Below are 12,568 nucleotides of genomic sequence, written 5' to 3'. Positions count from 1 at the left end.
CTTACCGCAACCACAGCCAACTTCGATCACGCGCTGCCGCGCTATATAGGCAGCGCGTGATCGAAGTTTGCCGTGCCGCAACCAATGGAGCCCGATTTTTCTGAGGTCACGTGCCGGAAAAGGGTAAACACTTCGTGACAAAACCGTCAATGGGAAAGCTCTCAGTATTCGAATCTAGGGTACGAGTTTAAATTATCTTTGTACAAACGTACACCCCTTCGAAACGGAGCGGCATCACCGACAGGAAAATGTGGGAGCACAATCATTATAAAACAAAAACAAACATTAAAAAAATTAAAAAAAAGTAGTAAAGTGGTAAAGTGAGGAGGGCAGAATGAAGGAGAAGCGACTAGCTACAAGCAGACGACGAAAAAAAGTTCTAGAAACAACCAACTTCGATCACGCTCTACTACGCTTTAGGGTGAAGTCGAAATAGCCCGTAACTAGTGCACACTTGCGCAGATTACCGAGGTTATTTTGGGCGAGTTTGTGCTCACGAGACCGGTTGGTGTGAGCGTTTACCATTGAAACTGAAACCAAATTTTACAACAAAGCCCTTTGTTTAATAGATCTTAAAAGAAATTGATTTGAAAAAATTCAACGGTTATATTGTGTAAATTGGCGCGTGCTTGCTCGGAAGGGATAATCTTATTGGCTAAGACAAATGCGGATAAATATTGCTAAGCCCACGTGATTCTATTTTATTATCAGAATAAATAATTACACGTGCGACGAAAAAATGGGCGATATCATCGAGATTCACGCGTTTTTAATTTAAAAACCCTTCCTTCTGACGGTTTTTATTTTGGAGTGAATAATTTCTTTTAGCGTCTATTTTTATCCATAAAATTAATAATTTAATATGGCTTATCATTTATTACCAACCGAGGTGATAATCCGAAAGTTTTGCAATTTTTTTGGATTTTTAAAATGTTATATTAATTTTTTTTTCCTTCAGATTTTGGTCAAAATATTCTCATATTTAAATGTTTCTGACAAACTCTGTGCTTTTGAGGTTTGCAAACACTGGAACTCAGTCTCAGCCCATTCATACATATGCAAAGATTTTTCTTATGTGCTTCAAGATGACGCATCTGTTGGCATGCAGATACTCAAAGATAACAAACGTCCTATTCAACATTTGATATTTAAAGACGCAGATTTGCAGTCTGACAACCTAAAATTTTGGAGTAGCGTTGGTGATTCCCTGCAAGTTCTCAAATTTCATAGCTGCGACATAGCTGAAAGACTGTTTGTAGAGGTTCTTAAGAATTGTCCTCATCTGAGGGTCCTCAACATAATTGGCTGCAATGGACTTTTTATATCCGGAACACTTCTGGAGAAATGTTTGGATCTTGAATCTGAAAAATTATGTCTACCCCATCTTACTGAATTGAGTTTAGCTCTAAATCGTTACTTATGTGATGGATTATTTAACAAGCTTGTTAGAATCATGCCTAATCTTGTAAAGCTGTCAATTGAAGGCTGTCAAATCACTTTCCATTCCGGCATATATAAAAGATTCTATCCAAGTGGTGATATGCAAGAACCCTCCCGAGCTGTTTTTACCTTTCAAAACATTATGAAATTCTTTGAGAAAAAAAAAGAGCAAATGAAAAGTATCAACCTAAGCAAAACCTTATTTGATAGCGGTTCCTTGAAAAACCTTATATTGCTACATTGCAATAATTTAGAAGAACTGCACTTGGTTTCCTGTGAACAACTAACCCATCCCGGTATATTATACCTTTGCAATCATCAGTCGAATCTTAGAGTGTTAGATTTGAGCCTTTGCTCGCAATTATTGGATCAAACTTTGCTTCATATATGCAATACTCTATTAGAATTGAGAGTTTTGAAACTCAGAAGATGTCATAACTTAACTGACCATAGTATTGGAGCAATTTCTCAACTAACGAAACTAGAAACACTAGATTTATCATCCTGTGAGAAAGTTTCACCAAATGGTTTTAAAATGGCATTAGGAACCCCATTGAGATGTAAACTAAAAGAATTAGTCCTGAGCTACTGCAATGCCAACGATGAAGTTGTAATAAGCCTAACTAAATTTGCCAGAAGAATAGTTTATTTGGATTTGAGTTACTGTTTAGCCTTGACAGATGTTAGTTTACACGCAATTGCCACTAATCTTAACAAATTGGAAACTTTAAGAATAGCCTGGTGTAAAGAAATAACTGATGTAGGTCTATCTGGAAGTTTCCAATCTGAAGCTATATCTCCATCCAAGAACAATCGCAGCTCTTTAAATATACCTATGGTTTCTGTTAGAAATTTAAGACACAGGGATGGAACTTTCACTATTGGAAATACAGTTAGAGATGTTGTTTCTTTTGATAATTGTGTAAGCGAGCCAGAAATCAATCACGAAGACGTTGTTGATGAAGAAGTAGAGAGCAACAAGAAGCTCAATAATTTGAAGTGCCTGAAAATGCTAGATATCTGCGGTTGTATCAACATTGGTGACTGGGGAGTGATGCTAGGAATTAAATTTGTTGAATTACGTTACCTGAACTTGAGCTTGTGCCAAAACTTGACTGATGAAGGGCTTATCAAAGTGGGGGAGCAAAATCCTAGTTTGGAGACTCTTATTCTTAGTCAATGCCATCAGGTAAGTCTTTTACAACTTAAAATTTTCTAGATATAATACTTAGAAAATACTTTTTATGAATTAGTTGACTGATGACGGAGTGTCCAGAACACTTTGTAATCTTTCTCGGATTCGTTATTTGGATTTGCAAGGATGCCGTAGTTTAACAAACAATACTCTAAAATCTATTAAAGTTAATTGTCCCAATTTAAGACATCTTAATGTAATTCTTTGCCGAATGATGAATGTGGAACTTATAGAATGCTTAGAGTTAGATATGCCTAGAATTCACACCCTCTACAAGTAACTTTTAGGTATTTGACAGTAGAGGTAATTATTTTAAAAAAGCCACAATAAATTACGAGCTATTTTGAGAAACTAGTCAAAAGGTTTCAATAGGGTGTATTCCCGTGACAACATCATCGCTGTAGTGGAAGGCTAGTGTCATCCTCCTTTCCCCCCATTATTAGTGAGATGGCCGCCATCTTCTCCTGAATACCACCTATTAGAATGTGTAGTATTAATGAATTTTATATCACTTCTTCTTTATCTAAAAAAAATGCCTATTTATTAAGATTTTTGTTAATTTACTTAAAGCGACTATTTGTAATATAGCATCTATAAATAATATATTATGTTTAATTATCAAGTAAATTTACTTCAGTTATTAAATTTTGTATATATCAATGTACAAAGAAAAAATGAGAATCCTCTTTTCCTCAAATAATTTAATCAGTATTTTGAGTGTATACATCGATCTCTCAAAGAAATAAAAGTACAGTCATTCTGATGACAACTTACGTATTACATTCCTGCAGTTTTTCTATGAAAAGATTTTTTTATATACTAAAATTTGGGTAAAGCCAAAATAAGAAAAGTCCATTTGTTTTCATATGTTGAGTAAATTGTCCAATAGTTTTAACAAAAAACCGCGTGCTTAACTGAGGAAGCGTAAATTTTAAGGCTTTTTTTCTCTTTTGATTGGCATTTTTGAAAAAACACCAAAAAGGCAACTTTTTACAGAAAAGTGAAGATTTTTATGGAATATACGGGAAATTAATGGGGATTTTTTTTACAAATCTGTAAAAACAATGATACGGAATGTTTTTGACTAGTTATATCACTGCAGAAGTTTACAGAGAATAACAATTTTCACATGCACACAAAAAAATTCCCAATATCCCCCAAAATGCCCCTTTTTTTTCAAGCAAATTTTGTGATAGATTTTACAGTACAAATTTTAAGTTAAAAATCAGTTTTGGTAATTCAAAGCTCAGTTTTCAGCAAAATATTGAGGATATTTATCTTAAATGTTTTAATGATTATCAACCAAATTAAAACTAATTTTCTTTCAAACGCAAATGCCAAGATATGAAATGATTGAGTTCAATAAATTTTATTAGAACGTTACCAACCCCCTTGAGGTTGGAATTAAACATATAAAATTAAGCTAAAACTATTAATATTTGTTAAGTGTTTAGGGATTTCCTTTTAAAATATCTCAATGTACGCTACTTTTTTTTGTGTATAATATTTATATCAAAGTTCGCAATCCATAACCTATGCTGTACATACAATAACAATCTGGTTCAAATCATTATAATAATAATACAATACTTTAAGTTAAATTAAAAGGGAGCCTGTATATGTTTTCGCAATATTTAGATAAATTGCAAATTATACATACATATAATAGACTGCAACACAAAGATACCAGTACAAAAATGTTTCCTTAAAAATTATAATTCAAAATAAACAGAAGCAAATTTTGTTTTAAAAGGGAAATTGACAAAAAGAAATACTTTCGCTTTTAACAGCATCCTCCACCTTGATTAGATCCTTGACCACTAGCTGGCAAGCTGGGATTTGTGGGAGAATGTTGGGGTCCTATTTTAATACCATTTGCCTAGAAAGAAATTGGAAGATATGTCAGTCACAAATGATTCCATCCACAATTAGCAGTTTGTGGTACCTCATTGTTTATATCAAAAACGCCTTCTTGAATTTTTTCGTAGATTTCTTTAGCTGTGTTTATAAATGCCTGAAATAGAAAGGAGTTGTACCTAATGATAGAAATTGTAATTGTCGTCTCTAAAGTCTCACTTCTTCCACATTAGCTGCTGTTTTAGCAGAAGTTTCCATAAAAATTAAGCCATGTTCGCTCGCAAAAGCTTCTCCTTCTTCCTTCTTAACTTCCCTTCTTGCTTCCAGATCACTAATTTATTATTAAATCCGTTAATTTTAAAGTGGATATATTTTAACCTTCACCAAGCTTAACCTTTTATTTCCAATGAGCATGATAACCATATTGGAGTTTGAATGTTGGCGAGCATCTTCCAGCCAAGTAGTTAAATGGTTAAAAGTATCTCGCCTTGTTATGTCATATACCAAAAGAGCACCAGCTGCTCCTCGATAGTAAGATCTCGTTATAGATCTGAATGCTTCTTGACCAGCCTATGAAAATTTCCATTATGGTTATATAATTTGCTAAACAATAGTTAACGAATTGAGAGCTTACGGTATCCCATATCTGCAACTTAATTTGTTTACCATCGATAGTGATCATACGAGCACCAAATTCCACACCTAATAGTTAAATATTTAAGTAATTAATCAAGGGAGCCAAGAAGTTTTTTCTTTCTGTTTGTTTGTAGGTAAATATCTACCAATGGTTAAATCGTGAACTGGTTGAAACCTTTTGTCTGTGAATTGTAGCAACAAACATGATTTTCCAACCCCTTAAAATATATAAAAAAAAGCTTTAAACATCTCAGAGATAACTCCGTTAAGTTTTTATAGGGGTAAACGATAACTAATTTGCAAATATCAAATTATCGTGGTTGTCAAGCACATCTACTATAAATGTTTGACCAAGTCCTAGGTATCTTTCACATAGGGCGATACTCGTTTATTCAATATGGTATTTTATATGTGTTGTTAATACACTTTTAGTTTCATTTAAATGTGAACGTAATGAACATTTTAGTTAAAAAAGGGTAAATTAATGATTTCTCACCAGTATCTCCGATGATAATGTACTTGAAAAGATATGCGTATGACATTTTGCTCTTCTACAAATTTTTGACTTTATTACTAAACCTGTTCCGAAACGATTCGGAATTTCTCCTTTTCCGTTCAAAAATATAAGAGCGCTGGATAAACTTTGCTACTCGTTCCAAAACCTCTATACCGTTGACACGTTGCTACACAACCCTATTTAGCACTTTTGGAACACTTGAAAATGGTAAACACACGCGCCTCCGCTCAATCGCCCTATTTTAACACCATTTTTTCATCCAATATTTGGCCATTTACTATTTAAATTCGATATAAAAACGGATAAATAATGTCAAATTATATATAGAAACCTATTTTTGTTATAGTATAATATAAACATTTTATTTATTTTTTTCCTTTAGCGTTTTTCTGTAGGAACTATTTTCTAGCGTAAGCGAAAAGCGCGATTAAACCGTTTTTGGGAGCACATAAAAATTTTTCCCGCCACAGACAATTTCGAGGAGAAGTAAAGAGTACGTCGGTAAGCCTCGGAAAAATAATATTTTGATTAAAAGAACGAACGCGTGATGTATGGTTTCGATAATTTTGTGAAGAAAATCGTATAAACATTTATATTTAGTTTAATATAAAAATTCAAAGAGATTAGTGTCGGATAAAAGAACAAAACAAAATTTACTATGGGTCGTTCTGAAGAGGGCGATGAAGATTCAAATTTCAAACGTTATCACGAAATCTGTGCGAGTTTGAACTTGGATAGAAAAGCAACAGATGAAGCATGGCAGAGTTACCAAAGAATAAACTCTAACTATACCTTGGAGGTAATTATACCAGGAAATATTGTGTGTAACTTAAAATCTTACAAGCTTATCCTATTTATATAATTTGTTTCTCTTCATGAGAGCCTCATGTATCACCATATTGGTTGTAAACTTAGTGATGGGGTATAGGGTGGACATCAGTTATGTTAAAAAATATTAATAATATACTGAGTTATTATTCAATGTTATTTTTAGGGTGATGTTTTACATTGGTTAGCCTGTTCGTTATATGTTGCTTGTAGAAAAGCGTCTGTACCTACTGTAGGAAGGGGAGAGTATGTAGTTGGAAATTGCGTTTCATTGACTCGATTATTGCGATCATGCAAACTAAGGTATTTAATTTACATAATGCTTTAGTAATAAACCAATACTGACTACAAAGTTTTTTAATATTTTAGTTTAGTACAATTTTTTATCAAAATGAAGAAATGGGCGGATATGGATCATCTTTCTCCTGATATGAGACAAAAAATTGAAAGACTCGAGAGAAATTTCAATGTCTCAACAGTTATTTATAAGAAATTCGAGCCAATATTCTTAGACATTTTTAAAGACCCAACCACAGATCCAGCCAAACAAATTAGGGGTAGAAAACAAAGGTGAATTGTGTTTTTGCTTTTTAATCTACTTTGACATATCCATGGGTTTTTTAAGATCATTTTCATTTAGGAGATTGCCTTGCTCATCATCTGAATTATTATCTTTCTGTTGGACCTTATTTGTTCATGTCAAAGGTTGTTAACTTGTTGTGTAATATTTATCTCAAAAGTCTTTGAAAATATCCCAAAGTTTTTTTCTTGAATAATATAGGCCATTTCTCTGCAATTAGCGACGATTTGGTTAATTCCTATCATTTACTCTTGTGTTGCGTTGATCTCATGTTCAGTAATTCTGTCTTTTCCGAAAGAAAAGACATTTTGAACCTAAGTTTTGCGGGTAATTTAAATTTGGTTTAACCATTTTTTTTTAAATGACATATTTCAAGTGCTTATGATGGTTTAATAGGATTGCCCAAAGATTTTCAATCTGATGACTTCACTCCTTCGCAGACAGTTTGTATTATTAAATGGCTGTGTGAAAACCATCAAGGTTTAGTTGTTGAAGCTAAGGGCATCAAGGAACATTGGTGGATGCCACGAATCAAAAGAATGATAGAAAAAAAGATCTTAAAAGGGAGACCTGAAAATCTTACTGGCCTTATAGATGTTACAGCATTTGAATTTAATTGGTAATTTTAACAAAAATTACTTGAGAATGTTTTAAGTACTAATTTGGTTCAATTCATGTAGTAAATCCATAAACAAGGAGTATGACTCCTTCGTCTTAAGCAGCGGTGATTTTGACGAAAGAATATTTTTGGGTGAAACTGCCCAAGAAGAGATTGGAACACCAGCTAAACACGGTGTTTACGGAAGCACCAATATTCCATATCAAATGGAACTAAAAACGCACATTCAAAAACACTTGGAGGATGTATGAGACGTATATTATCTAAATATAATTTGATTAAACTTAATGCCGAACTTGTTTCCTCTCTAGTCCAAACTTTTGCCATCAACTCCTTTAACTGGGAGAAAATACCTTAAGGATAAAGATCCTTTTACTTCCACTCCAGTTTCTATGGCTACGCAGAGTGTTCTACGTTTGCAAACTCTTTTAGCGAATAGGAAAGTTCATCCCAGCGAAATTCTTGTGGAGATTTTCAAGTAAAATATATCATTTAAGTGCCCAGTCTTAAAATGTCTTAATGCATTATTGTTCTTAAACAGTGAATGCAAAAATAATCCACAGGATTCAATCATGAGCCGTATAAATGATATGGGAGAAACATTTTGCAGCCGTTTCTCCGAGGTACAGTTTGTTTTTATATTGGTTCAGGTAAAAGTAGCTAAATTTGGTTATGTTTCCAGCCTTCTGAAGACCATCAAGATTGTCAATTGGATTTTGCTAAGAAAAGGTTACAGTTGGGTCAAATGTTATACTTTAAAGCATTGGAAAATATTCTGTTAGATGAAAAGAAAAAATTGTCTCTGAATAGAAATTTATCTGTAAGAATGTTTAATTTTCTTATTATACGATAATGCCTAAAATATGGATCATTTATAGTGCCTTCTGGAGCATGACCTATTCCATAGATCATTGTTTGCGTGTTGTTTGGAAATTGTGATATTTTCTTATAACTCACAAAGGTATTTTTTTTATCACTTTCATAAGTGTATTTTTCCATTTTTAATTTCTATTTGTATTTTCAGGCTTTTTCCTTGGATTCTTGAAATATTTGATTTGCAACCTTATTATTTCTATCGTGTCATTGAAGTTTTAATTAGGGGAGAAAGTGGTTTATATCGAGATGTAGTCAAACATCTCAATCACGTAAGTATTCTAGCCAACTCTCTCTGCACCTCCTTTAGTCCTGCCCAGGGATGCACCAATATGGCGGTAGTATCGGCTGATATTAACAAAGTTATCTATCATAATAGTAGTGTATATGGTGATAAAATCATTGTAAAAGACAGTTCAGTACACTGGCATACCATTTTATTCTAATTTTTCATGAAAAAAGTTTGCAAGAGCATATCCGAATGTTTCTTTTCATTTTACGTGTTACATATTTTCTATCACAAATTGAATATCGTTGTTTTTTATTTGTTTACACTCGTAAACCACTGTCTAAATAAAGGAATGATCTAGCTTCTGGAGTCTGGCCAATTAAATAAAATATTGCATTAGTTAATTGATCCGGAATTTTCCTATTTTTAAATGTTTTTCTGAAATCATTTTTCAAATACATGTATCAGCTTCACTTCAGCCGATATTGGCCGATACTGAAAAATAGGTTGATATATTGGTGCATCCCTAGTTTTTCCAGCTTAAAGAGTGTTATTTACACTTATTTTTAATTTTTTTGCATTTTTATCCAGATTGAAGAACAAATATTAGAAGCCTTTGCCTGGAAATCTGAATCACCTTTATGGGATGCGATTAAAGCTTCAGGCCTACCTATACCATCGTGCGAAGACGTTTCTTTACCAGTACAATCTGAATCGCAAGTAACTGCTTTTCAAGTTCTTCAGTCTCCTCTATCATCAGTTCGCCATAGCTATTTGAAAAGAAGTGCGTTTCAACCCTATTTCTATTGAACATTAGGTGGCAAACTAATATTCAACTTGTGCATTCTAGATTCTCCCTCCAGTGAAAAAGTTGGCCCTGTATCTGGCTCATCTTCAGCCCGTAAATGTCTTTTCGGGGGTGAAAAATCTCAAGCTACAACTCCCTCAAAATCAACTGAGAAAAATGAAACTCAGAAAACGCCTGTGCCCCAACAAACTCTGCGAGTCATTGCTTTTCAGGGTAAATAATTTATTGTTTTTTTTATTAAAATTTGCATTTTTTAAATTCTTGGATAATTAACTATAATTTTTAGTGCCGGGTGAGACGGGTCTTACCTATGCCGCCATACCACCTGTTGTGATGGCTAATACTACTACACCTCCTTCGACTCCGGCTAATCCAGCCCCAAGGACTCCAACTGAAGGATCTGGTACCAATACCGATGGCACCAGAACTCCGAAACAGAAAAGAACCGGCTCACTGGCCTTGTTCTTTCGCAAACTCTATCATATGGCTGGAGTTAGGATGAAGGAACTGTTCGATCGCCTAAGTATTGATGAAGAAATGACTAGGAAACAGATATGGACCTGCTTCGAACATGTACTAATGAGTTTCACGGATTTGATGTGTGATAGACACATTGATCAAATTATTATGTGCTCCATTTATGTTATGTGCAAGGTAAAGATAAAAATATTACAGATTATTGTAAATTTACTTACCACACTCGCTTTTTAGGTTAGAAAAAATAATATAAACTTTCAAGAAATTATACGTTGTTATCGTATGCAGCCTCAAGCTGCTAGTCACGTATACAGAAGTGTTTTAATAGACGGCAAGAAACGGAGAAACTCTGGAAATAGTGATAATAGTAAAAATGGTGGGAATGGGTCGCCTGCTTCTGGTGAAAAAGAAGGCAAGTTTGATCGCATTAAGTAAACTGTCTCAGTTTTGTTGACTAATTTATAAACATGTTTAGGGGATAGTGGAAAACCACCCGAGTGCCTTAGTATCCGCTCATCCAGCACATTACCAATTCCTCATCCAAATTCTCAACCACCAACCCCGACTAGATTATCTGGAACTGGAACTCACTTTGAGTTTGAAGAGACTAGATCGGATATTGTTAACTTTTACAATAAAGTAAGCATTGTTTTGCATTTTTTTTTTTTTTTCAAAATATTTTTCAAATTTTCAAATCTTTTTTCCATTTTTTCTGCCGTAGCGTTTTGTACCTGTACTTGAGAACTTCGCCAAGAAGTTTTCTCATCTTGCCGTTAGTGTAAGAGCTAAATATTAATTTTACTTATGTAGTTTTGTACAAAATATTAAATGTTTATTCTCCACAAATAGGGTGATTCTCCTCCTCTGTCACCGCTTCCAAGATTGAATTCCAATCCAATGTCCCCATTCAGGCGCGTTTCTAACAAACACTCTGTTTACATTTCACCATTAAAGAATCCAAGTTTTCCTCCGTCCCCAAGTAGGCCTTTGTCTTATAGCTTAGGTCGCAGTCCTGCTAAGGTAAATATGGATTTATTTTCTACTTCGTGGTTAACATTGGGCCTAAATTTGGTTTTCATTCAGGATTTGCGAGCTATTAATAATATGGTAAAAATGGGAGAAAAGAAGCTTAAAAAGAGAATTTTGGAGGATTTGCAGGACGAAACTGAAAACGAAAATCCAACCAAAAAGATCTGTGACGATTTGGCTCAAAGGAAAATTCAGAATGTGATGACAGAACGACAAGGTGGTAATATTCAAGAGTGAGATTATTAATTCTCTAGGCTTGGAAAAATTCAACTTTTTCCAAATAGAAACGATTTTGTGTAGAAATGTTTTTTAGTTTTTTTTGGGTAGTATACATTGGTGTTTATTTTTTGAAAACTTTTCAAATAGTTCTTTTTAATCTTGGTATGACTTGTAAAGAGCCATATTTTAAATTAGACACGCATTAACACTCCTTAAGTGTTACATTTTTGTGAGAGATTTATTGCAGTATCCAGTGCTTTTTGTATTCCACTTTTGTGATTTAAAAGAGGTGCTGGATATTTTGGACTCTTTCTACATCATTCTAACCATTATCTATCTTCGTAAAAATTATTTTAATCTGAGTGTACTAGGTTTTTCTCTTCTACGCAATGTGTCGGCTTAGCTAATTCTGGGATTATGATTGATAAAAGAAAGCAAGATTTGTTGGTAATCGTAATGTGTAATTACTACTTATAAAAATGTACATAGCAAAATTTAACTAAATTGGGTTGATTTTAATGTCCAACATTAAAAGGTTTTTAGTTAAAAAAAATCTGTCATTAAGCTTTAAACATTATAGAAGAACAAATTTTGCCTCTCTTTTTCAAAAATCGCGTAAAAATGCCTTTATAGAAACACCAGTGCCTAGATTTCATATTTTGTACATTCTTTGCTATTTTTAAAATCATGCACCTTGAATTTTTACCCTTATCATTTTCTCTTATTTTTGGTGAAAATTTTCTCAAACCTTTCAATACTAAAGGATTTTTGTTACACGTTTTAAAAGATAATTTTTAAACAGCTACTTGAACTTTACCAATGTCATCGTCTGTATATTTTGTCTGTATATAATTAAAAGAAACCTTTTCCACTAATTAATGTCCTATATAGGAAGGTTTTAAAACCTTCCATTTAAAATTTGTAAGTGGTACAAAAGAATATTCAAGCAAATTAAATCGATAAAGTAGAATAGTAATAACATCTAAAATTTATTGATTTGTTTAGAGATATGCAAATTTATAAAATTACATTTTCCCGTGTCAACCAATTTTAAATTTGGCGGTAACCTCTAAATTTCGACGTAGGTGGCGTACCGGGTTTACTGAAAAATTTCAAATCCGTATTACATTCGTGCGTTAAGGAATTCGTGGAAAATTTTTGAAACATTTTTCTTTGTGCTTGATCTTGATATCAATCTGCTCAGTTAGTGAAATATAATTTTTTACGTTATTAGAAATTCGCAACAGTCAGTTAATATCGC

The 12,568-nt window shown here is 33.3% G+C and overlaps 3 protein-coding genes across 5 annotated transcripts; 2 read left to right on the top strand and 1 right to left on the bottom strand.

Moving 5' to 3' along the window:
* The first annotated feature begins 491 nt into the window (after window positions 1-491).
* Window positions 492-3,251, top strand: LOC149926654 (uncharacterized). 2 transcript variants are annotated; one of them, XR_016473962.1, is made up of 5 exons: window positions 492-560; window positions 829-889; window positions 959-2,629; window positions 2,694-3,005; window positions 3,115-3,249. XR_016473962.1 is itself a non-coding variant. In XM_090159006.1 (4 exons), exons 2-4 carry the CDS (start codon window positions 863-865, stop codon window positions 2,913-2,915), a joined length of 1,920 nt encoding a protein of 639 aa, XP_090015132.1. In that variant the 5' UTR covers window positions 492-560; window positions 829-862; the 3' UTR covers window positions 2,916-3,251. The 2 variants fall into 2 exon arrangements, 1 of the variants encoding a protein (XP_090015132.1); XM_090159006.1 differs by having other exon boundaries at window positions 2,694-3,251.
* Window positions 3,252-4,037: 786 nt separating this feature from the next.
* Window positions 4,038-5,849, bottom strand: Rab2 (RAS oncogene family member Rab2). Of its 2 annotated transcripts, XM_090159008.1 has the most exons (8): window positions 5,625-5,849; window positions 5,275-5,346; window positions 5,127-5,194; window positions 4,887-5,062; window positions 4,712-4,823; window positions 4,581-4,649; window positions 4,411-4,514; window positions 4,038-4,339 (listed from the first exon to the last, which is right to left on the bottom strand). In XM_090159008.1, exons 1-7 carry the CDS (start codon window positions 5,668-5,670, stop codon window positions 4,419-4,421), a joined length of 639 nt encoding a protein of 212 aa, XP_090015134.1. In that variant the 5' UTR covers window positions 5,671-5,849; the 3' UTR covers window positions 4,038-4,339; window positions 4,411-4,418. The 2 variants fall into 2 exon arrangements, with proteins under 2 accessions (XP_090015134.1, XP_090015133.1); XM_090159007.1 differs by having other exon boundaries at window positions 4,038-4,514; window positions 5,625-5,848.
* On the top strand, window positions 5,835-12,188 carry LOC149926652 (retinoblastoma-like protein 1). Its single transcript, XM_090159005.1, has 22 exons — window positions 5,835-5,852; window positions 6,028-6,146; window positions 6,246-6,444; window positions 6,640-6,776; window positions 6,843-7,043; window positions 7,114-7,178; window positions 7,255-7,380; window positions 7,450-7,672; window positions 7,734-7,917; window positions 7,984-8,150; window positions 8,214-8,295; window positions 8,355-8,492; window positions 8,551-8,633; window positions 8,697-8,817; window positions 9,366-9,558; window positions 9,625-9,795; window positions 9,869-10,236; window positions 10,294-10,471; window positions 10,535-10,698; window positions 10,781-10,837; window positions 10,909-11,079; window positions 11,143-12,188. Exons 3-22 carry the CDS (start codon window positions 6,304-6,306, stop codon window positions 11,323-11,325), a joined length of 3,153 nt encoding a protein of 1,050 aa, XP_090015131.1. The 5' UTR covers window positions 5,835-5,852; window positions 6,028-6,146; window positions 6,246-6,303; the 3' UTR covers window positions 11,326-12,188.
* The last annotated feature ends 380 nt before the right edge of the window (window positions 12,189-12,568 follow it).

Source organism: Leiobunum rupestre, chromosome 9 (genome assembly GCF_980474605.1).
Source record: "Leiobunum rupestre chromosome 9, qqLeiRupe1.1.hap1, whole genome shotgun sequence".
Classification (NCBI taxonomy): domain Eukaryota; kingdom Metazoa; phylum Arthropoda; class Arachnida; order Opiliones; family Sclerosomatidae; genus Leiobunum; species Leiobunum rupestre.
This window is presented reverse-complemented; position numbering and strand designations above follow the sequence as displayed.

Coding starts and splice junctions, on each gene's coding strand:
- LOC149926654 (XM_090159006.1), top strand. CDS start 863: ATGGCTTATCATTTATTACCAACCGAG. Junction 890..958: donor ATCATTTATTACCAACCGAG/GTGATAATCCGA, acceptor TTTTTCCTTCAG/ATTTTGGTCAAAATATTCTC. Junction 2,630..2,693: donor TTCTTAGTCAATGCCATCAG/GTAAGTCTTTTA, acceptor TTTATGAATTAG/TTGACTGATGACGGAGTGTC.
- Rab2 (XM_090159008.1), bottom strand. CDS start 5,670: ATGTCATACGCATATCTTTTCAAGTACATTATCATCGGAGATACTG. Junction 4,824..4,886: donor ATGCTCATTGGAAATAAAAG/GTTAAGCTTGGT, acceptor ATAATAAATTAG/TGATCTGGAAGCAAGAAGGG. Junction 4,515..4,580: donor TTTTTGATATAAACAATGAG/GTACCACAAACT, acceptor ATTTCTTTCTAG/GCAAATGGTATTAAAATAGG.
- LOC149926652 (XM_090159005.1), top strand. CDS start 6,304: ATGGGTCGTTCTGAAGAGGGCGATGAAGATTCAAATTTCAAACGTTAT. Junction 10,838..10,908: donor TTTCTCATCTTGCCGTTAGT/GTAAGAGCTAAA, acceptor CTCCACAAATAG/GGTGATTCTCCTCCTCTGTC. Junction 11,080..11,142: donor TAGGTCGCAGTCCTGCTAAG/GTAAATATGGAT, acceptor GTTTTCATTCAG/GATTTGCGAGCTATTAATAA.